Source organism: Furipterus horrens, unplaced genomic scaffold, assembly GCF_987537825.1.
Source record: "Furipterus horrens unplaced genomic scaffold, mFurHor1.1.pri manual_scaffold_11, whole genome shotgun sequence".
Classification (NCBI taxonomy): domain Eukaryota; kingdom Metazoa; phylum Chordata; class Mammalia; order Chiroptera; family Furipteridae; genus Furipterus; species Furipterus horrens.
The window spans coordinates 90,816,995-90,841,634 of NW_028327181.1; the positions used below are offsets into that span (position 1 = coordinate 90,816,995).

General features: G+C 44.7%; 1 protein-coding gene across 1 annotated transcript in view; it reads right to left on the bottom strand.

Moving 5' to 3' along the window:
• The window catches only part of PITPNC1 (phosphatidylinositol transfer protein cytoplasmic 1), a 206,330-nt gene that overhangs the window by 88,905 nt on the left and 92,785 nt on the right, over window positions 1-24,640 (bottom strand). Inside the window, exons 2-4 of the mRNA XM_090291100.1 lie at window positions 15,183-15,331; window positions 2,834-2,922; window positions 1,834-1,841 (exon numbers count right to left, since the gene is read on the bottom strand). Of these exons, the coding sequence (XP_090147226.1) occupies window positions 1,834-1,841; window positions 2,834-2,922; window positions 15,183-15,331 (246 nt within the window). The remainder of the gene's footprint in view (window positions 1-1,833; window positions 1,842-2,833; window positions 2,923-15,182; window positions 15,332-24,640) is intronic.

A 24,640-nucleotide genomic window follows, 5' to 3' on the forward strand; every position in this document is an offset into this window, starting at 1 on the left:
CATTTACCATGCACCAAGAACCAGGCTAAGATTTTATGTGGATTATTTAACCTAATCTTCACATCACCCTTATGAGATAAGCTAATACATTTTCCCCATTTACAGATGAGGAAACAGAGGCTTAAAGGAAAGTAACGTGCACAACTGTTAAAGAGGGCAGGGTCCAAAAGATTCCAAAGTCTTTTCCTTGGAGATCGCGTAATTGCTAGGAGCAGTGAACCTGGGGGTAGCATTGGTGGGGAGCATTTAATTGCCTGTTAGTACGGATGTGCTAATGGCTTTCTATACGTATCAGGGATTGACAAACTACAGCCTGGGGCCCAAATCTGGCCTCCTGCCTGGGCCAATACGATGGTGCCAATATCTTTACATATTATCTATGGCTGCTTTCAGAGTGACAGAGACTGTCTGAGCCATGAAACAGAAAATATTTTTCCATATGATCCTTTACAGAAAAAGTCTTCTGACCCCTATGTTAGATCATTGAATCCTTCTACTAATAATGGTGTGAAAGAAGGATTACTCATTTTGGAGATACTTAGAAGATACTTAGGTGCAGAGAAGTTAAGCTGCTTGTTCCAGGCTAGTGGTTCCCTGACTTCCAAATGTAAAATTTATATTTTTGCCATAGAGTTGCCATTATGTGAAGTAATAGACATTGGGAAGGAGGGAATGCTTTATAGATTTCTAGTATTCCACTTAAAAAAAGACATTTTAATGTCCAAGAATGAGCGATGTAAAACTTTGACTATTATTTCTATTTTTTAATTTTGCTAAGGACAGGTAAGAACATAGTCATGGACCAGCATGAAGTTAAGAACTGGCAGTTGGGAGTCCTCACTTAAGAATTTCAGCCAGTAAGTGGCAGAACCAGGGGACATTCACGCAAATCAACTCCAAAGCTGGTGATACTCCTGCCATATCTGTTTGGACTGTCTGTGTTTGGTTCATGCATTCCTTCAATTCATTCATTCAATTCCATGACAATTCATTCAGTTACGAATCCACAAATTCAGTGAGAATGAATTAATTCATTCAGTAACTATTTATTGAGCATCTACTATGTGCAGGGCATGATGCTCCTGCCAAGAGTGTGGTGAATCATTTTCCTCCATTCTCTCTCACTATCCCCCTTTCCTTTGGTGATTGTGCTTAAGACTAAAAACTCAGCTCCATCAGAGCTCAGTTAATCATTTTCTTGTTACGACAGTTTGAACAGTTGGTTGCTGGGAAAATGATCCAATGAAAATACCACAACACAATATATATAATAGGGACCTCTTTTTCTTTCTTTCTTTCTTTTTTTAATGGAAATAATGACTCTAGAGGGTCCTAGGGCAAAAAGAAATAAAATAATTTTAACAAGCCACTGAGACTGTCCAATCCAGAGCTCTGAGTAAAATAGTTTGAACGTATGTCTTTCTAGTTTCAAGGTTCTCCTATAAGGGATAAGGCCACAGCCTTTAAGTATAAACCCCATCTTCCATTGATAACTGCCATCATCTCTTTAATACTGTATTTCTAGAAACTGTTCTTCTGTTACAGTGAACTATCACAAGTAGATCAGTCAAGCTATTTAAAAATACAAGCAAAGTTAATTATATAAAGTAACTATTAAGGCATTTTTAATTAACAGTCATATTCTGGAACAAATGAGAACATTCAAGTTATTGTATTATATATAACTATGTAATAGTCAACATTTAAATATTTCTGATTCTGAACTATTCCTCTATATTTTTATTATATTGCTAAGACAAGAAATACAAGAGAAGTTTCAATTCCTCCACTGATCGTATGCTGAATATTAAAAAATGATTAAATAAAACTTACTGTGTATTCTGGTCCCAGATGTTCATTTGGACAAGAGGGAAAAGAAAAAAGAGACAAGAATGGTGATTTAGACCATGCTTACATACAAAACCACAGAGTTAACATGTACTAGTGCATTAAAATTATTACAAATGTGGTGAAGAAACTTTCCAAAAATTAAACTCTCATAAATACTGAATGTTTCCATGTTTGCTCTTGAAACTCTTTCATATGCTACTTTGGTGGTTGGTCAGATAAGGATTGTAAGACAAGATTCAATTAGCCTGTGGGTTTGTGGCTAATTAAAAACCAAAGCGTTGGCATTATAAAAGCAGAATTAAAGACTAATAATTCCAGCAGAGCATTTCATTAACCACACAGGAAATCTTTTAAGTGGAAAAGCGGCTTTCATAACCAGTAAGAAGAGCTTGTTACGATGATATTCAAGTGGGACCTTGAATGTTCATGTGTTTGAGGGCAGGAACCAAACCTTCTAAATTTTTCGGCCACAATTTCTAGTTCAGTATCAGCACAGAGGTTAACATTCCACCATTACAAGTGAGAGGAAAAGTGAGCTAAAAGATTTTCATACTATCCAATTGCAAAGCATGTAGTTTGAGACGGAGGGACCCAACAGAATCTTTTACATACATTATAGTCAAGGTGCTTGGCGGGGCATGGGTGGGTGGGCGGGGCTAAAGCAAACAAGTCAAACTAAACTTGTTTATAAACAAACCACACCCCCAAATTACTTGAGGAATCAGAAGACAGTAAGGATAATAAAACCTGTAGAAATATCACCAAAAGAGTTTCACTTTACTTTTCCAAAATCATTTTAAGACGGAAAGGAAATGGTTTAGCTTTACCACCCCCCAACTCCCTGCGAGGAAGGGTTGCCCAGAAAGGATGCTAGGGGTCTCCCACAAGCCTCTGCTGGGATAACAAACCCGACATCAGGGAAATCTGACTACTGTTACGTCTCACTGCTACATGGGACATACTGCGTGCGCAACGGACTCACCTGTAATTGTGTAGGGATAATAGTTCCACGCCTTCTCGGTGACATAAAATATTTTGGGTACAACAGCTCTGGCCCAGCTAGGCAGTTTGCTAAGAGGAAAGAAAGAAAAAAAGAATCAAGAGTCTATGCAGAGCCTCGCTGTGCTACCACATCTTTCTGGAGAAACTGACTGCTAGAGGGATCGGGGGGCGGTTCTGAGGCAGCTCTTCCCTCTGCAGCCATCTCTGCCCCCTCCCTCTGGTCTTTATCATCATCTGTCGATTTCTGAGCATACTCATGTGCTCGTCAAATGTGCAAAGGCAGAAGGTTGCAGCCTGCTGTGGGGGCCCTCATAGGATTGTAAGCCTGTCCTCTCCCATCTGATTTTCAAGGACATGAGAATTCAGTGGCTGGGAGGGACTATGTTGAAAGGGTTTGGCCAGGATAGCCTTTGTCTACTGGGAGTGTTATGGCAGACGTGGTAGGAAGGGATGGGAAGGGATGTTTAAGCGTGAATATGGGGGGAAAGAGGCAAATGTTAGAGCCAGACGTCAGCTTCACAATGAGCCATGCTTTGAAAGTGGACTAAAGCAACAGAGAGCAGCAACTTGAGAGATGCGAAGAAAAACTCAGTATGACTCCTTGATGACTGTAGTCGGTTCCCTTGTGTCTTCTCCCTGCAGAGATGCACCCACAACCTAACCTGTGAATTTAACCGGAATTGAAAAGAGCGTTTTTTGTAGATGTAATTAGTAAGGATCTCAAGATGAGCTGAGCTCTCCCTAGACTGGAGATGGCCCAGATTGGGCAGAGTGATCCAGCGCCCAGACAAGGGCCGTGGCGGAGACCAGGGGAGCGGCACAGAGCACACTGTCCCTCTGCGCCCCCGGAAGGAACCAGCCCTGCCAGCGCCTTGCTTTCAGACTCCTGGCCTCCAGGACTGCGAGAGGATAAATTTGTGCCGTTCTCCAGCCACCCAGGTTTTGGCAATCTGTTGCCGCAGCGCTAGAAAACAAAGACAGTGACAGAGCCATTATCCTCTGGAACAGGGACCAGGCATGCATCTGCAGAAAGCGAATTCTTAAAACAAAGAAAACCCAAAGGCGCAGGTCCCAAGACCTTTTGCAAACCAAGGGCTAATTAAATTTTGTTTCGTTTCCCTTCAGAGGCAAACTCTCCGGCATAGGACAGGCCCAGAGAATTCCTTCAATATTAGATTTAAACATATAGTATTACATATTCCTTAAATACGCCTGCACAGTTTCCTCACCCCACCCTCATCCCCGCAGTACACCCCGCAGGTTTCTGTCTTTCTAGACATTACCAGTTTGTTTCTTTCCTGTTCTGGTGCCTACAGCTAAGTGTCTGGGACATCAGCGTCTAGCAGTAGAGCAGACCGAGCAAGATGACGCACACACGCGGCTCCTGAGGGCTGCATGTTGGCAATAAAGAACACCACGAGGCAGTTTTGAATTCCAAGCTGATAGAACTAGGAAAGGGGGGGGGGGGAGCATCACGCTTCCAGAGCCCCAAATCCGCAATCCCTCTTGGACATGGAATCTAATGACAACCAGTGCCAGTAAAATACCGCGTTCCTTGTATGTCGTCTCAAACTGTTCCTCTTGTTTCTGACAATCTCCAGGACCTGTTCTTTAAAAGACAAATATGCATATTCAATGGCTGGCTGGACAGACCTAACCCAGAGCTCTGGGCCACAAAGCAGGGTTAAAACAAACTGGGACATGAAAGCTCCCCTGGGCCAGGTGACTGTAGACGAAGACCACAGCTTCAGGTGGGCCGTGGGGAGAAAGCCAGAGCAGCTTTAGAATTCACGTAACAATTCTTTGTGCCCTAACGCAGACTGTCTCCCTCCCATAAAATCATCTCCGCGGTAACTGCTCATTTACCTCACATTCACACTGCTCAGAAGGAAGGCTGCTTCCTGGCGGGCATTTTTATAGCTCCTGCCTAGGATTTATTCTTTCAGTCCCTGATGTGGGAGCGCCACGGGGGCTGGCGTCTCATGTTGGAAGGTCGCAGGGAGCCCGCTTGCAGGAAATGGTCTCAAGAAAAACTTCCCCTGGGTGCCCGCCCCCCTTTCTGCCCCCAACCCCAGAGTGATATGTCAACGTAGTGTGGGAAGGAGTGGGTTCTACTCCTGCGCGCAAGTGGTTTTCTTGTGCTTTTAATGGACGAGAACAGGATTGCAGGATCTCCCCAGGGTAGACTGGGCATTGTTTAGCTTCAACAAGGTACCTATGACTCCCTGCAAGCATCAGGGCCCACTATCCACTGTCTTCCTCAGGGGGAGGGGTTCCATCTATATTGCACCCCTCCCCAGATTCGTCAGGTGCTCAGGAAGGCGCCCTGAGGCCCAGGCTGCCCTCTCCCCACAATTCATTGAAAAGCCTCCCAGCAGAAGTACATTCCTAAGCAGCTGTCATTTTCTGGAAGATGAAAAATACTGGCAATATTCCATTTGCATTGAGATTTTTCCTATTTGTAAACGCTCAGGACTCTATAGAGTCTAGAACCGTATTTTAGCTGTTTCATTCACCAACTCTTGCAGGATACACAGCACTGTCATCAGTTACCTTGTACGATGAGACACCCTTGAAACACAATCATTTAGCCAAGATGGGCGGCATGATTTTTATGTGGCTCTTAATTAGTCTGGAAAGGAGGCCCTTCTGGTACCAGTCGTTTACCAGGCCAGGTGCGGGTGGCATTTGCAACAGGTTTTATGATATGTCATTTTAAATATTTTTAACCCTGCTAATAGACCTCTCAGACCCCATTTACTCAGAGCACATCATTTTCAAATCATTTTCATTTGAGAAAGTAAAATTTCTTTTCTCCTGCAGTAATGACTTATTGGGGCTGCAAACAAAAATGGAATTAAATGAGTTCCCACTGTTGCTGTCACTTTCATGATGCAAACTGTCACACAGCCTACAGTTCTAAGGAGAAGTCTGTCACTCAAACGTACTACTAGGTGTCAGACAGGAACCTCTCTTCTAGAAAGTTGACATGGTTCAAATCATGTCCTTTGATCCACTGGCCAGGATCAAAGCTCCCGATGGCCCATCTCACCAGGACTCTGGTTTAAAGACACTGACAACAAGGATGGACATTTGTCTCTACCGCCTTTACGGTCCTGAAAACATGCTGATGTGAAATGACACTATGTCTCCCCCAGGCCTTCATCGAAGACAGACTTTTTAAAACATTTGTTTCCTTACTTGGAAACTTTAGTATGATATAGAACATATCAATGACACAGCTGGGTGACCAACTCTTCCCGGTTTACATGCACTGTCCCGTGTGCTAAATTTCCTCAGCCCTGGGCAAACTGGGGTGGTTGACTGGTCATCCTAAAGCAGTAATTCTCAACAGCAGGTGGGGTTTGGGATTTCGTGACACCCCCCCCCCCCGACCACCGCCTCAGGGGACATTTGGCAAAGTCTGGAAACATTTTTGGTGGTCACGACTGAGGGGGCTGGGTGGAGGGATGCTGTTGGCATCTAGCAGGTAGAAGCATCTAGTGGGTAGAGACGAGGGATGCTGCCCAACATCCTATAATGCACAGGATGGTGTCCACAACAAAGAATTATCTGGCCCCAAATGTTCAAAGTGCCAAGATCGAGCAACGCAGCCCTGACCATAAGTGATTACTGTCACTGCAACCTTCCCATATATTCCCCGGGTTTCCCTAGGTCACCCCTGGCCCGAGACGAGGGCCCCACAGGCAGGCATAATCTGAACCTACTTCATAAAGAATTAATGGAACCGAAACCTAAAATATCCCTCTGGTAGAAGCTTTGGGCACTTTATAATCCAGATTATCACCGCGTTCTAACATCTAATCTCACTTAGCAATTTATGCACATTTGGAACATTATTTGGCCCCAGGAAGTACTAAACATCATTAGGCCAAATGTGATCTAAATGGAGTCTAATTCCATTTTCTCAACAGCGATCAGAATTACGATGGTCTTAACTGGAAACCTGGGGCCCCCGCATTCCCAGCAGAAAGACAGTCCTCGCTCGTTCGCGGAAACGGCGCTTCACTCGGGAGTCTGCCCTGCACAGCGTGCCTGACCCCTGTCACTGTCTGTGTCAAGATCACGCTCACATAACTGCAGCTCACTTAAATGACTTTAAAAAGGACTTAGCTGCCTTCGTGTCCTGATCTCCCACTGGTCCAGGAGAGATATTCTCACCTTTCATTTCTTCTTTCTGCCCAGACCTAGCATTTGACAATTTTTGGATGATAATCAATTATTCCTGTCCAGCTCCATATACAGTAATTTCTGAGGTCTTTAAATTTCTCCTGCAGCTGCAGTGATTTATTCACTTACTGTTTTTAATGGTTTTCCTGGCTGATCTTTCAGTTCTGCTCTTAATGTAATTCTTTCTAGGGCAGCAAAGAGATGAGCAGTTTCCAGAGCCGTCGCCTCTGAGGCAGGGCTGCCAGGCTCTGCCCATGGGAGGGTCCCTGAACTTGGATGTCGCCACCACTCTCTCTACTGAGAAGGACAGTGTGTGCTGGGATTCTGGGAAGGGGCCTGTCTGGTGCTGGTTCTTAGAGGGCTCTGCTTGGACCGCTGTGGGGGTGTGTGGCCAGCACGCTGTGCAGAATCGGGGGGAGAGGTCTACACATGTCAACATCACCCTACAACAAACCAAGATGGAAAACCTCTGGACTGGATGCTAAGATCCCAACTAACATTCCGTTTCTGTGATTTCCCATGGGAGCAGCTAAGGGGGCTGAAAGGAGGGTGGGACCTGTCTGCATGAGAGTGCCTGGCATGTTCTTCAGAACTGAGAAGGGGCCCTGACTGGTGTGGTTCAGCTGGCTGGCCACTGTTCCGAAAAGCAAAAGGTCACTGGTTGATTCCTGGTCGGGTCACATGCCTGGGTTGTGGGTTTCGTCCCTGGTGGTCAGGGCACATACGAGAGGCAACTGGTTGATGTTTCCCTCCCTCTCTTTGTCCTTCCCTTCCCCTCTCTCTAAAAGTAAATAAATAAAATCTTTAAAAAAAAAAAAACCAAAAAAACAAACCTGAGATGGGGACAGAATAGAATAACATGGACTGAAAAGTATGTCTGGAAGAAGTCTCTCACATGCTCTATTTTCCCTACTACATAGTAAAAAAACAAAATTCATCAAATAATTTATTTAATATTATAGTAACTGTGTATCTACATAGAACACTGAATACCCTAAAATATGCGATGGCCTTATATAGCGTGGCTGTTGTCTGGCACTCCCAACTAGAATGCAAGTCCCAGGAGGGCAGAGACCTTCATTCTGCAGATGGCGGCGTGCCCAGAGCCTGGGACGGTGCCTGGCACGTGACAGAGGCTCAATAAATATTTTGTGAATGAATGAAGACTGTATATGGATATTCAGAAGCCCATAATGACCATGAAGAGTGTTTAAGAACAGCATGAAAACAAGCTCCGAGGTCAGAATCTCTGGCTCTGATCCTTTTCTATGGTCTGCGCCCAGACGCCGGGCTCTCCCAAAGCCGCATGGGTTCTGGACACTGGGCTCTCCCAAAGCCGCATGGGTTCTGGACACTGGGCTCTCACCCCGGGGAAGATCTGGGACACCAGGAAGAGGTAACGTGAGAGACAGACATGAGCCAGCTGGTGGCTTTGCTTGTCCAGTTAAACAGGATTCATGGCTTGTGGAAGCTGTACCTTCTCCTACCCAGAGCCACTAGAGGCCAGGAGAGGTTGCCCTGGAAGGCAAGAGCCACACAGCAGGAGAAATGTACTCTCCGTGCAAATCGATTCGGGCATTAGGCGGAATCACTGCTAGAAGCTGGCATCCCTCCCTGACTGGCAGCTGCCAGCACAGCCTAATTAATCCAGCCGCCGTGGTGGGGAAGAACATGACACTTCATGACTGAAAAACAAGACTAAAAATAGGCTCCATTTTTCTCCAAGGCACCTCCACCTCCACCCCCAATTCCTTCTTCTCCTGGGCTCCGATGGGAAGGGAATGGAGAAGTACCAGAAATGAAGTGAAAATGAAAGGGGACAAAAGAAAAGCCTCTCCCTCATGTGATTCTGGGTCGCAGGTTTGATTTAGAATCTATTACAGATTTTGATGAGTGGCTTGTCTCCTTTCCCTGGATGGCAGCTGAAACCAGGATTTTTGAAGACAAGCCAAGAAACACCACTTATTTGGTTAACTAAACTGGATCGAAGGACAACCACCAAAAGCACGCATGTGTCAGCACTAATGCAATGCCCTACATTAACGAGGCAACTGCCAAAATGTGTTGTGTGCCCAACGGTGTACCAGACGTGGCAGGAAGCGCCAGGGGATAGAGCAAGCCCGTCACCACTGGGAGAGGAGAGCAACTAATAAAAGGGTAAATGGCACTTATAAAAGACATTGTACTGAGCTGAAGGGAGGCGAAGGACTTCAACAGACATTTCTCCAAAGAAGACATACAAATGGCCGATGATGCTCAGCATTACTAGACATTAGGGAAATACATGCCCATCAAAACCACGAGACACCACTCCATACCCACTAGGATGGAGTGGTGTCTCAGACAATAGCAAGCGCTGGTAATCACGTAGAAAAATCAGGTCCCTCCCACGGAAGTTGCTGGTGGGAATGTAAAATGGTGCCAGGCTTTGGGAACCCGTTGGAAGTCCCTCTGCCACTCAGGGAGGCTTAGGTTTGGAATTTTGGAACAAGTGATAAAAAGAAAAGGGACAATTGGGGCCTACGCGTGGCAGCTGTGGGGGTGATAGCAGAATATAACAGTCTGATTCTACGCAAACGATGGTTCTCATCGTTGCTGCTCCTGGTCCCTCGGTGCTATGCATACTCAAGCTTCCAGATAAATGACTGTCTGGCCCCCAGTCACTAACATCCTCCCACGAAATGTCCTTTCTGCGCAAGACAGACTCAAAGGGTAGGTCCTGACTACATAGGCTTTGAGTATTTCCAGTGCCTCTAATAGTGGCTTTGGGTAATACATTTAAAAAGCAATTTCTGAATGAGAGTTGGCTTGTTTTGCCAGCGGATGACTTCAGGTCCACAGGACAATGATATTTCTCCATGTAAATTATTAAATGGGCACTGCAGCAGCTTAGCTACGGCCGCTCCGACTCTCAGAGTCCGCCTTCCTGAGGCCGGGGAAGGGGTCCACAGTCTGCCACAGTGGCCTATGGATTATTTAGAGCTGAGGACAATTGGGAACCAACAGTTGCTTTCTCTGAACTCCCCATATCTGCCTAAAAGTAGAGCCTCATAAAAGAATTCAACTATCATAGACCTCTCCCTGCCAGTTTCACAGCCAGAGAGGGTTGACCCCTTTCACCATAAACACCAGGATAAAAAATCCCCTAAAGAGACACTGTCCCAGAACTACTGTTATCTCCCAACCATTCTCCTAAGGCCACATTTATTTTCCATAAAAGTAACTTGTTTTCCCATTAGGGCCTTTTCTCTCCCGCCTCTTCCCCTATTAAAATGATATGTAAGCCCCAAATTCTAACCACCCACTGGAGTCGCATTTTTCCGTGTCCTTGTGTACCTAAAAATTTCTTTTTCCCTGTTAATTTCTTTTCCCCTTAGGATTGGCCCCAGTCACCAATCCTAAGGGGGCTGAGGCAAAGTTTTTCTCCATGACATCACCCACGAGATGGATGGATGGGTGCATAAGTACTGGAACCAGTCAGCCTAGGACCCGACACATGTCTAAGCTCATCACGGGATTACTCCAATACCTGAACCATTTGTTGCACAGGTTTCAATAAATGTCCATTTAATGAACTACAACTAAGAAGCAGCCTCCCCAACACAGCAGCCCCAGGACCGGTGCCTGTAGGACAGGGATAATCTTGAGGTGGGTTACCACTAGGTTATAACTACACAGTAATGGGTTGGGTGTTCTTTTATGATGATGGAAATACTTGTTGCCCTATAGTTAGGTGTTTGTTACTAATTTTTCTGTCTTTCTTACTAATCTCTCTGCTTCTGAGATATGTGCTCATACTCTCCCAAATATGCCAAGAACCTTTTAAATTATAAAATGATGGCTGTAGTTTATATTTGTACGAAGGGAACTACAAGTACTTTGCTTTCCTGCGCCTCACTGGTTACTCATTCATGTATGTTGGAGGAGAGTCAGGATAACGTCTGAAACATGCTCGGAGCACAGAAACTTCAGGTTGAAAAGGATCTGAAAGGTTGGCCCATGTAACTGCCTTGTTGATGCTGGAGTCTGCTCAAGGACAGCCTGAAGTCTGGGTGCCCCACTCTTGTTCAAGCACCCCCAGGGACAGAGTACTGACCATAGGCGCCCTACGGTGCTCTCAGGTGACTTGCACACTGAGATTTCATCCTTAAATGGGGCCCAAAGCTTCCTCCTGCATCCTCGCCCACTAGTCTTTGCCCGACTGGCCCTCCTGGGGGTCTCATAGACTCCATAGGCCTGACTCTTCTCCCTCTGGCTACACCATTATCCAGTTTTATCCATTGTCCAGCTTGGCTACATTCAATGTTCTTGGTTTCTTCAGTCGGTTTTCATGCCCCTTGGGTTTCTAATCCTAAAATTTATAGGAACAGTTTTGGAAAAGTAGAGTGAGTAAGAGGGACTTACCCTACCAAATATCAAGGCTCTTTATAACGCTATAGCAATCAGCAATTTTAGGATTATATTATCAAATTCTATTAAAAAAAACAACCCATTGCCATTTTAATTAGATTTGCATGAAATTTATAATTGATTTTGGAATTGATGGCAGTCAATTCTAGCATTTCCCCTCCATGAATACCACCACTTGTCTAAGGTTTCTAAAATGTCCTACACTAGTAGTTTCTATTTTTCCCCCAAAGATTTTGTGTATCTTGTGGATTTGTTGCTGGGTATCTTTTAAGTTTCTTTTTCTATTGTCAATGGAACTTTTAAAAATTCTACTTTCCATTTATTGTTCCTAGTGCATAATACTGCTAGTGATTTTTGTACGTGGATTTTTATACCCAACAATCTTGTTGAATTCTCATAGTTTATTGATGCGAACATTCAAGGACAAATTGGATCAAACATGAATTGTTATTATTATACTCTGAGGTATCTGATTTGCTAATGTTTTATATAAGATTTTCACATCTAGGTTCATGTGCTAGGCCCTACTCGCTACCTTCCCAGCGGCCACCATCCATTTCCTCCTCTTCAGAAGCAGATCATGCCTCTTGAACACTGGAATGAAAAATCTTGTATCTCATTGGCTGGAAAGGTGGGTTTATCTGACACTTTCAACCCATAAATTATTCAGCAATGTTTACCAAAAAAAAATCTCATTTTTTTGTTGTTAACCAGTTTCTTTTTGGCATCAGCCAACAGGATCTACATGATATTGGTTTTCTGGTATTTGTTGAGATTGACTTCTGGCCTAGTTTGTAGTCAGGTTTTGTACATTTTCACGTGTGTTTGAAAAGTATGTTGGTTCCAGGATGTATTAGTGTCCACTAGATCAAGCTTATCATTCTGTTGTTAACATCTTCTCTGGGCTTGCTAAATTTTCTGTCTACTTGATCTCTAGGTTTGTTAAACTGATATTATGTTAGCTCTGAACAGGGTAGCTTTGGTTGGTTGGGCATTGTCCCTGCAAAGATAAAGGTCACCGGTTCAATTCCCGGTCAGGGTATAGGCGTAGGTTGCAGATTTGGTCTCCAAATCTGTGTATGAGAAGCAACTGATTGATATTTTTTTCTCACATCAATGTTTCTATCCCTCTCTTTCTTCTCTCTCGAAAATAAATAAATTGAAAAAAAAAAAACTGATGTTACAATCTCCCACTACAACATTAGGCTACTTATGGTTTTCCCAGTGTTGCCCTATATTTTTTGATCAAGGCTGAGGTTTAGGATTTAACTCACATACCTTTACTAGGACCACTGATATATTTTCTTACCATCAAAATTTGCTTTTTATTTGTGTTTTGTAGGTTCTCTTTGTTCCTACTCTGCCTTCTGTTGGATTGATCAAGTTTTCTCTTGAAAGTTACATACTGTTGAACTGCTCCTTAATAGGCCACCTTTACATTTTGAATATACACACTTGCTTTAAAGAATTTAAATTAATTAACATCTCTCTCTCTTCCCCTAAACAACATTAGCAACTTACAGTGTTTTTTACTATAATTACTACCCTCTCATCTTCTGCTATTACTATTATTTAAATTTCATGAATATACCCCAATTACTCACTATTAATATTTTTAAAACATTCTGTGTTCATTCAGATTTGCCCAGGTGTTCACCAACTTCTTGTTTATTATCATTTCTAGACACCTCCTCCTTCCTTGTTGAATTCAATTTCCTTTTACTTCAAGTACATCCTTTAGTAGTTCTTTCGGTATGCATCTCTGTAACCTCTCTGTTTTTTATTGTCAAAAATGATTTTTATGCACGATTCTCAGTTCCACCTCCCAATTTTATGGGCCAAGGCCACATATCTTGTCCCCTATGGGCGTGGCACCCCCTAGATGTCTGACAGCCTCTGGCTTCCTTAGCAGTAGCTCATCTGCTTTCCATTCTGGTTTGAGTTTCCTCTTTATTTCTTGTACCTAAGGATTTCCCTTTATTTGTTTGGAACTCTACTTTATATTGTTATATTTCATCCTGTGTTTATCATATGAGGTGAGGGGGAAGGTCCACATTAATCTTTTCAGTTTCTATTCCTGGAAATCCAGATACTCTATTTATAACAAATTTCCTTCTTAGTAATGTTTATTCTCCTTTAAAATAAATATATTTTGATAGAGAAAACAGACATGACAGAGAGAAGCTGGACACTTCTTGTTCTGTTTCGTAAAAGTTATAAAGTTTTCTAAAATTTTTCTTGGATTTGGTAAGTAGAGAACATTCCCTAGGCAATAACTTGGGAAAACGCAATCAAATGCAAAAGAATGAAATTTTCTGTAGGTCTATAGCTACACGTCACTTCTCTTTGCTCTACAGAGATGACCCCTGGGTGATTTTTGAATTCTATCATCCACACTAACAAGCCAAAGCAGCATATTGCTGTAAGGAAGCTGCCTATCAACAGCTGGCTGCAGGCTCAACTGGTTCCCAACCCTGGGAAGCAGATGAATGGGATCCATCTAATTTGCCTTTCATCCTGACTCAGGAATTCCCAGGCACTGCATCCGTGGGCAGATGAAAACGTGTTGGTTTCATTAGCCCAGGGCCTTCACTGTCAGGATGTGGGTCTGAGAGATTTCCACACACCCGAGTGACAGGCTCCAAACTCTCCATCAAGAAGGAAGAGTCTGTTGGAGGGCGGAGGCCATGTGACAAGGGTGGAATGCAAACATGCCTCGACTCAGACACGTCTGACCGTGCTCAAGGCACGGAGAATGGGTTAGGGGATGAACTGGGGGCACTGTCCAGCTACTATGTTGGAAATACTTTCTGAATAATCACATGTAGGCCAACTGTAGACGCCATACCTGGGGGATAAAGAGTATTCACGGGCGTAGCGAACACCAGGCTGGTCATACACTCGTTCACTAGCGTTGACAGTTACTTTCAATAAAAGATATTCCATATTTCATGTGACTACAAATTTCTGACCCAGCAAAAAGGTGACAGGAAGAAAATGGGCTGGAACGGGGGTATAGAATGGGGAGAAGATCAAATAGGCACCGATAATCAATTATACCATTGGTGATAAGAAAATAGTAAGAGAGCCAAGGATATATTTTGCAAAGCAGAAATGGTAATTTTAACTAGTGTTACTTTGTCATCCTCAAATCTTTCCCCTCCCCAAGGAGAGGTGACAACCTCCACCTTGGGAAGGAGGTTCCACCTGAGAAGTGAAAGCCACCTTAGCATTGCGTATTATACTTTGGTCACAGGAGACCATTCATTTTCTCAATTCCCTTTGTGGGCACCCAAGCGGTCCCCCGGCAGAAAGTGGAAATTGTCCCAAGTCAAGGCCCCAATGGCACAATGCCACCGTCAACACTTCTCTACACGTTGCAGAGGAAGCCATCTTCCCCTACTGCTAACCCTGAACCAAAGAAGACAAAGTCCTTCACTCCTTAAGATCAGATTTCATCTTAACCTGTCACTCTGGGTGTGGGAAAACTAAGGGGCAAGCTCCTCCCAATGAAATGCAGCTGGGGACTACTTTGCAGAGTGCAGGGGATTCTGTTGGTGGAAGCAACTAGACTGGCGGATGCAGAGGGCGGACCTAATGACTTTCCAAGTCACCTTTTTATGCTTGACGCAGCCTACCTGGGGCCGGCCGTGCTGTGGGGCCAGGTGGGAGGGGCCCCCCGCGTGGTGAGAGAGCCCAGAGGCAGCACGCCAGCTGCCACCACTTACCTGTTGAGATACACGCGCTTCTCGGTGAACTGCCCGTTGCCGTGGTGAGGGTCCTCGAAGGGCTCATTCTGGACGACCTCCACCCCTTCCCCTCGGTCGCTCTGTTCGTGGCTGTGCTTGCTGATCATGTACAGCTGTCCGATTTTGTACTACAAAACACAGACACAGAGGTCAGCCCAATTGCTTGCCTTTGGAAACAGCCGCCCCACTCCCGCACCCCCGGGGCATCGGCGGTGCCGCAAACTGCTGATATCAGCACTCTGCTCAGAAAAGACAGCAGACGCGCGCGCGTGATGTTACTTTCCCTCGGGAGCCTGGAGGACAGAGAGTTTTGAGCAGAATGTAGAAACGACATGTTCCTGTGAACATTCTGCATCACCTTGGCAATCACCTTGGGTCTGGCACCCCACCAAACTATGGGTAGCAGCAGGGAAGCGGCAACGCGGGAGTCTCCCCCATTCCCACTCCGGCCCTACAGGATTAAGTGGAGCTAAAGTCCTATTTTTCTCAGCAAAACAGAGGCCAGGAGGTGTTCTTTCTGTCCCTTCTTTCTGCCTAATTAACTGAATTGCTGGGCACCAGAGGATTAGATGTCACCTGCGTCCTCCCTCGCCTCTTACAAAGTGTTCAAACTCTCCTGGAGGCCTCTGTCCCCTAGGACGGCAGTTCTCAGAGGTGGCTGGACATTAGAATCCCCTGGAAGCTTTTAAAAACTCCAAAAGCTCAAGCCCTACCAGAGTGAAACCCGTGTTCTAAAGGCTGATCTACAGTGAGGAAAACCTACAGCATCATTACCTCCCTTTTTATCCAATTTCATTAACAGTGTGGAGCCTTCCAGTCCAGGGTCCCAAGAGTGACTTGTGTTTACGTGAAAATGATAATATGGAATAACACAGACTGTGAACAATTTCTGTCCTGTCTTCATTTCCAAGCCACTCTACTCTCCTTCCTGCCTCTCTGAAAACCCTGGGGCTGGCAGGCATTTCTTCACCCAGTGAACTTCCAAGGTGGCAGAACTAATCTGATGGGGGGAGGGAGGGAGCGAGGGGGGGAGAGAGAAAGAGAGAAAAAGAGACAGAGGGAGAGGGGGAGAGAGAGAGGAAGAGTCTGGAGGCAGGACAATGCCACCCTGTTGTGGTTCTTCCCATAGATTCAGCGTGAAGCAACATACAGTGTCATCATTACCAAGGCCCCCGGGATAGAATGCAGGAAAGGGTCTTGCGTCTGCAGCAAGCTAGTGACAGTTCTGGGTTGTTCCCAAAAGAGCCCAGGCTAGCAAGGATGCAGGTCTCCTGTCTACATGCAGACAAGAGAGAAAGAGATTTTAAATTAAGGAGGCAGGTGAAATGTACATCAGTTTCCAAGCCAAGAGGACCCACACATCACTCCGAGGCAGGTGCAGGGAGGGGAGTGTGAGGAGAATCTGAAAGGCTCTGGTCTGAGGTCAGCCTGAGGGGCCGGGCCCAGTAACCATGACGATGAGAGCAGCAGCCTGCTGGGTCTTCTCAAGGGCAGTGCTCCCTATCTGTGCCACGCTCCTCCCTAGGATGGTGGGCATTTAAGATTCCTTTTTAAAAATTTTATTGAATTTATTGGGATGACATTGGTTAGTAAAATTATATAGGATTCAACTGTACAATTCTGTAATACTCCTCTGTATATTGTATTGTGTGTTCACCACCCCAAGTCAAGTCTCCTTCCGTCACCATGTATTCCCCCTTTACCCTCTTCTATTAAAATACTTTTAACGTGAGCGTATGTACGCTGGGGAGGAGAGAGAACTCTGAGGATAAGAGCAGGAAGAGGAGAGAGAAAAATCAAAGATAAAATCTATTTTTAAAACAATTTCTGGGAGCCCTGGGTAGGTAGCTAAGTTGGTTCTGAGTGTCGTCCTGTTTCACCAAGGTTGTGGGTTCAGTCCCTGGTCGGGGCACATGCAAGAATCAACAAATAAATGCATAAATAAGTGGAACAACAAACTGATCTCTTTCTCCCTACCTCTCTGTCTCCATTCTTCTCTCTCTAAAGATCAATAATTAAAAAAAAAAAAAAAAGTTTCTGGAATAAGAAACATGACCTGGCTTCCCCTTAATAAGTCCTTACTCTTGCTCACAAAGACTAACATTCTTTCAAGGAGGAAGACGATAAGAAAAAGCTTACAGATTAAGATCTGTGTGATATACCCATGAGGGCAACAATCCACCTTACGCAGAGGGGCACATGAGTCTGTAATAGAACACTCAGCTGCCCGGGGCAGGGGAAGATTTCACCAGAGGTTGCTTTGTACTTGGTGTTTAAGAAATAAATGTTTACCTACAATGGAATATTATTCAGCCATAAAAAAGAATAAAGTATTGATATAGTGCTGCTGAATGGATGTTATGGGTTGAACTGTTTCCCAAAATTCATATGTCGAAGTCCCAGTCATTCAGAATGTGACCTTATTTGGAGACGGGGTCTTTACAGAGGTCATTAGTTAGAATGAGGACATTAGAGGAGGCATCTATCCAATAGGGCTTGTGTCCTTTTACAAAGAGATATGTCGAACACAGACACACAGAGAAAGAAGACGAGGTGAATCAATGCACAGAGAAGACAGCCTCTGCAAGGCAAGGATTGACCTGGAACTGATCCTTCCCTCACAAACTTCAGAAGGCACCAACCCTGCCTGCTGACACCTTGATCTTGAAGTCATAGCATCCACAGCTGCGGGACCGTAAGACGCTCATTGTTGAAGCCACCTGGTCTTTGGTGCTTTGCGACAGCAGCCCTAGCAAACTAATCCAGTGGGTACGGGACGGGATTTCCTTTCAGGGTGAGTGTTTTGGGTCTGGATGGAGATGGTGAGTGCACAATGCTGTTATACACTAGATGCCACTAAACTGACTTTCAAATAATTAATTTTATGTTATGTGATTTTCATCTCAAAAAAAATTTTTTTATCAAGTGTTGACTCTCCTTCTAAAGCAGTTACCCCTAAAACAAAATTCTGTCAAGGGCTTTAGTAGGGGGCGATTTGGCAGAAGGGACATGTCTACCACTGGAGGGTCTTCAGGAGCTCCGACCCACTCACATATGAAAAATCTATGGGATGAAGGACGATGCATGACACAGAAAAGCCATTAGCCAGACGCGAGGCAGCCCCTGCTGCGCTCAGCTTGAGTGCTTCCTGCTCCGCGGAGAAGGGAAAGGGCCGGGGCAGCTGGCAGCTGATTCACGGGCGCTCCGCGGAGGGCCCGGCTGCCCAGCCTCATTGATCATTCCAGGGGCTCCTGAATGAGCTAGCGCAGGGCAGGCATCAGCCTTAGCTCACCAAGATAGCGTCAGTCTGGGGGCGACTGACAGACGATGGATGAAGAAACGCAAGTGACATTGCAGGGGCAGCAGGACACTCAAGCCCAGACGTTGAGATGGTCAAGGGCTCTGAAGTGGTCACTCCTTTCCTTCCCAAGTAAATCAGGCCTGCTTGGCTGGTTGTGGCCATCAAAGCAGGGCCATCCAGAAGTAAAGGTTTTGTTGTTTTTATAAACCACAAATGGACTCACATACACATGCATTTCTCTTAGTGGGAGAGGGCAAGACAGTCTACGGACCACCTGCCTTAAAACTACCAGACGCAGTCCTAAAAATGTTGAATCCTGGACAATTCCAGCCCTTTTACATTCAGACTCTGGGGGAAAGGAAAGTTGGGAATCTCCCTCAAATGCACACCGAATGCTGAGAACCACTGGGTCAGAGAGAGGAGAAGGCATTCATTAGGACTTGCTCAGTATAAGAAGGTGTCAGGCCAAAACATTCCATCTTTAGGTGGCCTGTTCTGTCTTTAATGCTCATCTCTTCCAAAGCTCCATCCCTAATTTAGTGAAAACAGCATGTCCCTGGTCACCAGCTCCAAACAAACTTGTGTGTCGGATAAACATTGCCAAATCCAAAGAGTCAGGACTCTGAACACTGTGAAGCCAGAGAATTGGTAACAGAATTGAGGATAATGATGATGGTAATAGAATATAGCTTCATTGATTGCCAGGAAGGTAGGTGTTTTATGTTCATTCCTTATACGACTGGTGCACAGAAGTGTTTTCAGAGGAGGAAGGTGAGTCTCAGGGAGGTTAGACTCTCTCTGTGTCACGAGGCTTCTAGGTGGCAGAGCTGGGATTTTACACCACAGGTCTGTACACTTTCTTCTCCCGCCAACTCCAGCCCTATTTCTCTAACAGGTGAATTGCTTCAACAAATCAAAGCCTCCCTGTGATTAAAGAGAGGGGGATCGTTCAGAGCCACTGCCTTTGAACTCTGCTGTTTCAGAAGATGAATATCAATAGTCTGATATCATTTGAAAGATCAAAGTTGTTTAAACTGTGCTCACATATGAAATGGCAGAGCAATTATGCTCTAACTTTGTAAAAGCTATTGTTATAATTCCAGAGTTTGGATAATCATCATTACAGGCAAGCATGGTTAGACAGCTCCACGCTGCAGGGCTAGGCCTCAGTGTGAGCCGTCAGAATAGCTACCCCAAGCCATTATCTCTGCAGTCAAAGAACATCAAGGGGATTCGGAGCTTTCCCAGTGGTTCACAGCACGGGGGGATTTGAGAGAAGGCAGGGTTGCATAATGTGCCTGGAGAAGCCGAGTGATTTCGGGCAGTTTGCACTTTGCAAACTCTATGGCTGGGCACAATCAACATGGTTCAGCCTCCCAGCCTGATTTTCGAGAAGGCCAAAACTCCTGAGTATGGTAAAGAAATATTAGCGGAGCACCAATAACACCATGAAATTCATCCTTGCCAGAAGAAATAGTGACCTAAAGTTTCAGGCTCAACAGTGCTCCTAGGACAGATAGTCACTAACTGCTCCCCACAACTGTGAGCCTCAGAGATCTTTGCAAGCCAGCCTCCTGCATTCCCCCACCCTGAGGAACCACGGGTCAGTCATCTAGTGTCCTTCCAACCAACCCCCGTTTCCTCCCTTCCCATCCTCTTTCTCTTCCTCCATCTGTCCCAATTCCATTTCCAAACTTCATGATGTGAAAAGGTGGGACCTCTGCCCTGCATGCAATAACATCACTGACTCCGGATGGCATTATCACCTGATGACATGACTGGGACCGGAAGGCAGGCCTTTACCCTCAAATTGGATGGATGTCACACAATCTAATAACCACGAGAAACACCTATCCTCTAACTTAACGTGGTGTCATGTGTTTTTCCACCTGTGAAATGTGCGTGATTCTTGCCTGTCTTCCTCCGGCTCTGTGGATGATGGAAAGAGTAGAGGGTGAAACAGTTTGGTTATTCTTGGGATTTTCCCACATTATTCACAGCACTATTAATGCCTTCTCCATTCTCAACACACGGACCTCAAAGCACAGTGAAGCGCAAAGGAGCCTGGGGAAGAAAGCGTCTGAAAGATGGAACATCATGAAGGATTCAGGTGCATTGCAGTCTTCACACCACGTGGTGCCCAAAATGTAAGGACACACAGGAAGAGAGATACAGTGAGTGGATTTCAACACCCTCATCTCAGGATGCTAGAGGCCAGGGCCCGCTGTTTTCTGTCTTCCCACAGCACAGCTAAGGCACTGGGGGAAATGTTCCGGTCTAGCAGTCAACAAGCTATGCGGGCTGGCACCTGCTTTTTAAATAAAGTCTTATTAGAACACAGCCATGCTCATTCATCCTCTGGCTACCTATACGATACAAGAGCAGAGTTGAGTAGTTACAATGAAGACTGTATGGCCTGCAAAGTCAGAAATATTACTATGTGGTTCTTTACAGAAAATTATTGCTGACCCCCATTCAAGTCCACTGGTACTGGGGCCAGTCTGGGCCAGCCCTCGCTGTTCCCCTGTCCGGTATGGTGGCCATTGGCCATATGTGGTTAGTTTACATCTGAAATTTTGCCTGTGCAATGGCAAAATTTTATATTTAATATTTTATATTTAATATTAATTATTATTATATTAATGTTAATTTTTATATTTAATATTAATTTATATGTTATAAAATACATTGATTTTATATTAATTATATATATTTTATATTTTCTTTAATTTTAATTAATTTAAATATAGAAACTGACAGTCAATTCACATATTAGAAAACTTTACATATGCTTGCTTGGGTATGTAAATCTACTTTTTCAACTGGAAATTTTACGAAATCTAAATTCAGAGCCAGTACCTCTAATGAAAATTTCGCCTGTGATTTCCATGTGCTATAGGTATAAAATGCACACTGCATTTTGGTGACTTGATAACACCCACTTCCCCCCTAAAGAAGTAAAATAGCTCATTAATAATTCTTATACTAACTACATATTGAAACTATAGTATTTTGGATATACTGCACTGACTAAAGTATAGTCTTAAAATTAACTTTACCTGTTACTTTTTACCACTTTTAAATGTGGCTACTAGAACATCTAAAATTATGTATGTGGCTCCCAGTAGTGGCTCACTTATTTCTATTGAACAATGCTGGTCTAGACCCTCATCTACCTCCATGGGCGTGGAGAGTCGGGCCGTTAGCCACACCAAGACTTCCAAGGCTGGCTGGTCAGGAGACAGAGCCTAGCGCAGGGTTTCCATGTGTTTCTAAGCCAGTGAGGTGGAGCACCGGTAATGAGGGATGTATCTGGAGAGGACTGGCGATTATCTGGCTCTCCAGAGAGGTGATAATTGTTCACAGTGTGCAGTGGTGGAAAGCACTGGGGCTTTAAAATGGAAAACACAGAGCTGAGGTCCTGATTCTACCTTTGATTAGTTCTGTAACCTTAGACAATTTACTTATCGGAGCCACAGTTTCTTATCATTAAAATGGGACTAGCAAAATACTTCACAGGACATGGTGAGAATCAAGTGAGAAAAAAAATATACAAATTAAAATGCTGCATAAAATATAAAACTGTACACGAAACTCTGAAGCAATTGCTCCTTCGGTCTGGGAACACGTCTGACTGGGATCGGAAATTCTGTTTCCCTGGATGCTACAGTTCTGTGAAGGATAAGACGACAGGCACCTGCCATACACCTGCACAATGCAAAAACCAAGGAAACCCAACCATCTGCCTCTCCTTCTGTAAAAATTGTATTAGATGGCAGTCAGATCAAACATTTGCCAAAGTATTATAAAAAGCCTGGGAACTCCCCCTTGTAGGAGGTCCCCCTAAAATAGTCGAATTCATAGAGACAGAAAGTGGAATTGTGGTTGCAAGGGGTCTCGGAAGGCCAGTGGTTTAATGGGTGCAGATTTCCAGTTTGGGATGATGGAAATGGTCTAGAGATGATGGTGGTGATGGTTGCACAACACAAATGATTTCAATGCCATTGAACTGTATACTTAAACAATGTTTACCTGGCTGGTGTGGCTCAGTGGATTGAGTGCCAGCCTGCGAATCAAAGCATCGCTGGTTTGATTCCTAGTTAGGGCACGTGCCTGGGTTGCAGGCCAGATCCCTGGCTGGGGGCATGTGAGAGGCAACCACACATTGATGTTTCTCTCCCTCTTTCCCTTCCTTCCCCTCTCTCTTAAAAAAAAAAAAAAAATGTTTAAAGTGGTCGATTTTATGTGATGTATATTTTATCACAAAATTTTTTCAAGCCTGGGAACATGTCATTTTTCAGCAAGTGTGGCTCAGCTGCTTCACAAAGGTGGCCATCAACAATGATTCTATTTTTATGATTACAAAAAAAAATTTTTTTTTAAAGGGCAGGGACTTTTCTACTCCATAGCTCTTGGGTTTGAAAGCTGATTTGAAGGTTGCGAGCCGAGCAGACAGCAGAGCTAGTCTGTGACCTCCCTCAGAGACCACGCTGCACCGGATGCCCCTATTCCTGCCATACCGGGACGCCGTCTGGCGCACTGTGCCCGACACTTAAACGTCTTTCATATTAGCATTCTGGAGAATTCACGTTGCTGATGCTCCCAAGCTGACTGCAACATACCGCAGACAAAGGCCCTGACATGCGGGAAGGTGTGATTAACTGAATACAAACACATCGCGATGCTGCCAGACTAACAGGGGGTAATGAGAACACCAGCTCCTTTTTGAACATGATGGTCACATCTCACGGCCTTGCCCCTCCACTTGCCTCCTCAGCCTGGGGACCTGCCTGAGAGGCAAGACATTATTCTAATTCTTTTTTCCTTTGCGAATGCAGTGTGTATTTTTACCTACAAGGGCTGGATCTGATTTGGGTTCTGCAAGAACCTGACTTGGCTAACCACTCAGTCTTTCGGGCTCTTTGATTCAATGTCCTGATGCCTCATGTAGACAGGGAGGTTTACAAAAAAAAAAAAAAAAAGTGGAAAGTTCTTCCGTGTTTCGTCAGATCTCTCCCTGCCAGGTCAATAAACCACGAAAACCAATATCCGATCGCACAAAGAAAATACAAACCTACAGCTCATATTGCAGGCTATCAGTGCATCATTTATCTTTTCTCCTGGATTTTTATAAGCAGCCCTCTGAGGTGTCTTGTCTACGTAACGCCTGTGTCATTGTGCCAGGGTGCGGGAACGAGAAAGCTGATAAAGAGATTCAAGAAGGAGCTGGGTTATCGCCATTTAATTCAAAAAAATTCCCCTTTTGTGACAAACTAATACAAACAGCATCGTACACTGATGCTTAACCCATCCTGAGTTTTGGACTGAATAGAAATACGGCAACTCAATGCCAAGGGAAGGGCTCAAGATGAACTTCATGCAGGAGTAAGCAGAGCTCCACGCCCGTGGCTGCCACAAGACTGCAAATCTTTTCCAGTATTCTCGCCATCTAAGAGGGGAATATACCTGACCAAATACTCCAGGAGGTTAGCAATATTCGTTGTAGTGTATGAAAAGTAAGAGAGTGCATGGTATCTGCTCCTCCCGACGCTGGCTCGCGCCTGGGGGATGGTATTCTAGTCCTGAGAGTTCATTTGATGCTCCAACTGGAAAGCCAACAAGTTCGCATGCAGCGCGCATAGGCTGCTTCGTAAGCACAGGCGTAGGAGGCATCCTCCCTTGTATTTATAAATGAGAAGGTGCACCTATTAGCCATTGGTGAGCGCCGTGAAGAATCACAAAGAGAGCAAAGATAGGAACTACAAGAACTCAACTCAATACTACAAAGGTCGTTGATCCTTGTGGCAGAACATGGGATTTCTCCATGCAATTGGCTGTGGTTCTCGAGAGTCCTGTGCATTCACCAAGGCTTTGGTGTGTGCCAGGCCCTGGAGACGCTGGAGAAAGAGCAATGGACAGGGAAGACCAGGTCTCTGATGACGAGGAGGGTTTTCTGAGGAGTCCCACCTTGAAGACATCAGGCTATGAGCTGAAGGAATTTGAGGCTAACATCAGAGTCATTAAATCACGTGCCAAGAAACATGACACTGATCGCAACCCAAGTAAACGGAGAGGTTTGGTGACATTTCTGACCTTCAGGAAGCAATCAGTGCTCTGGTGTTTCCTATGGAACATA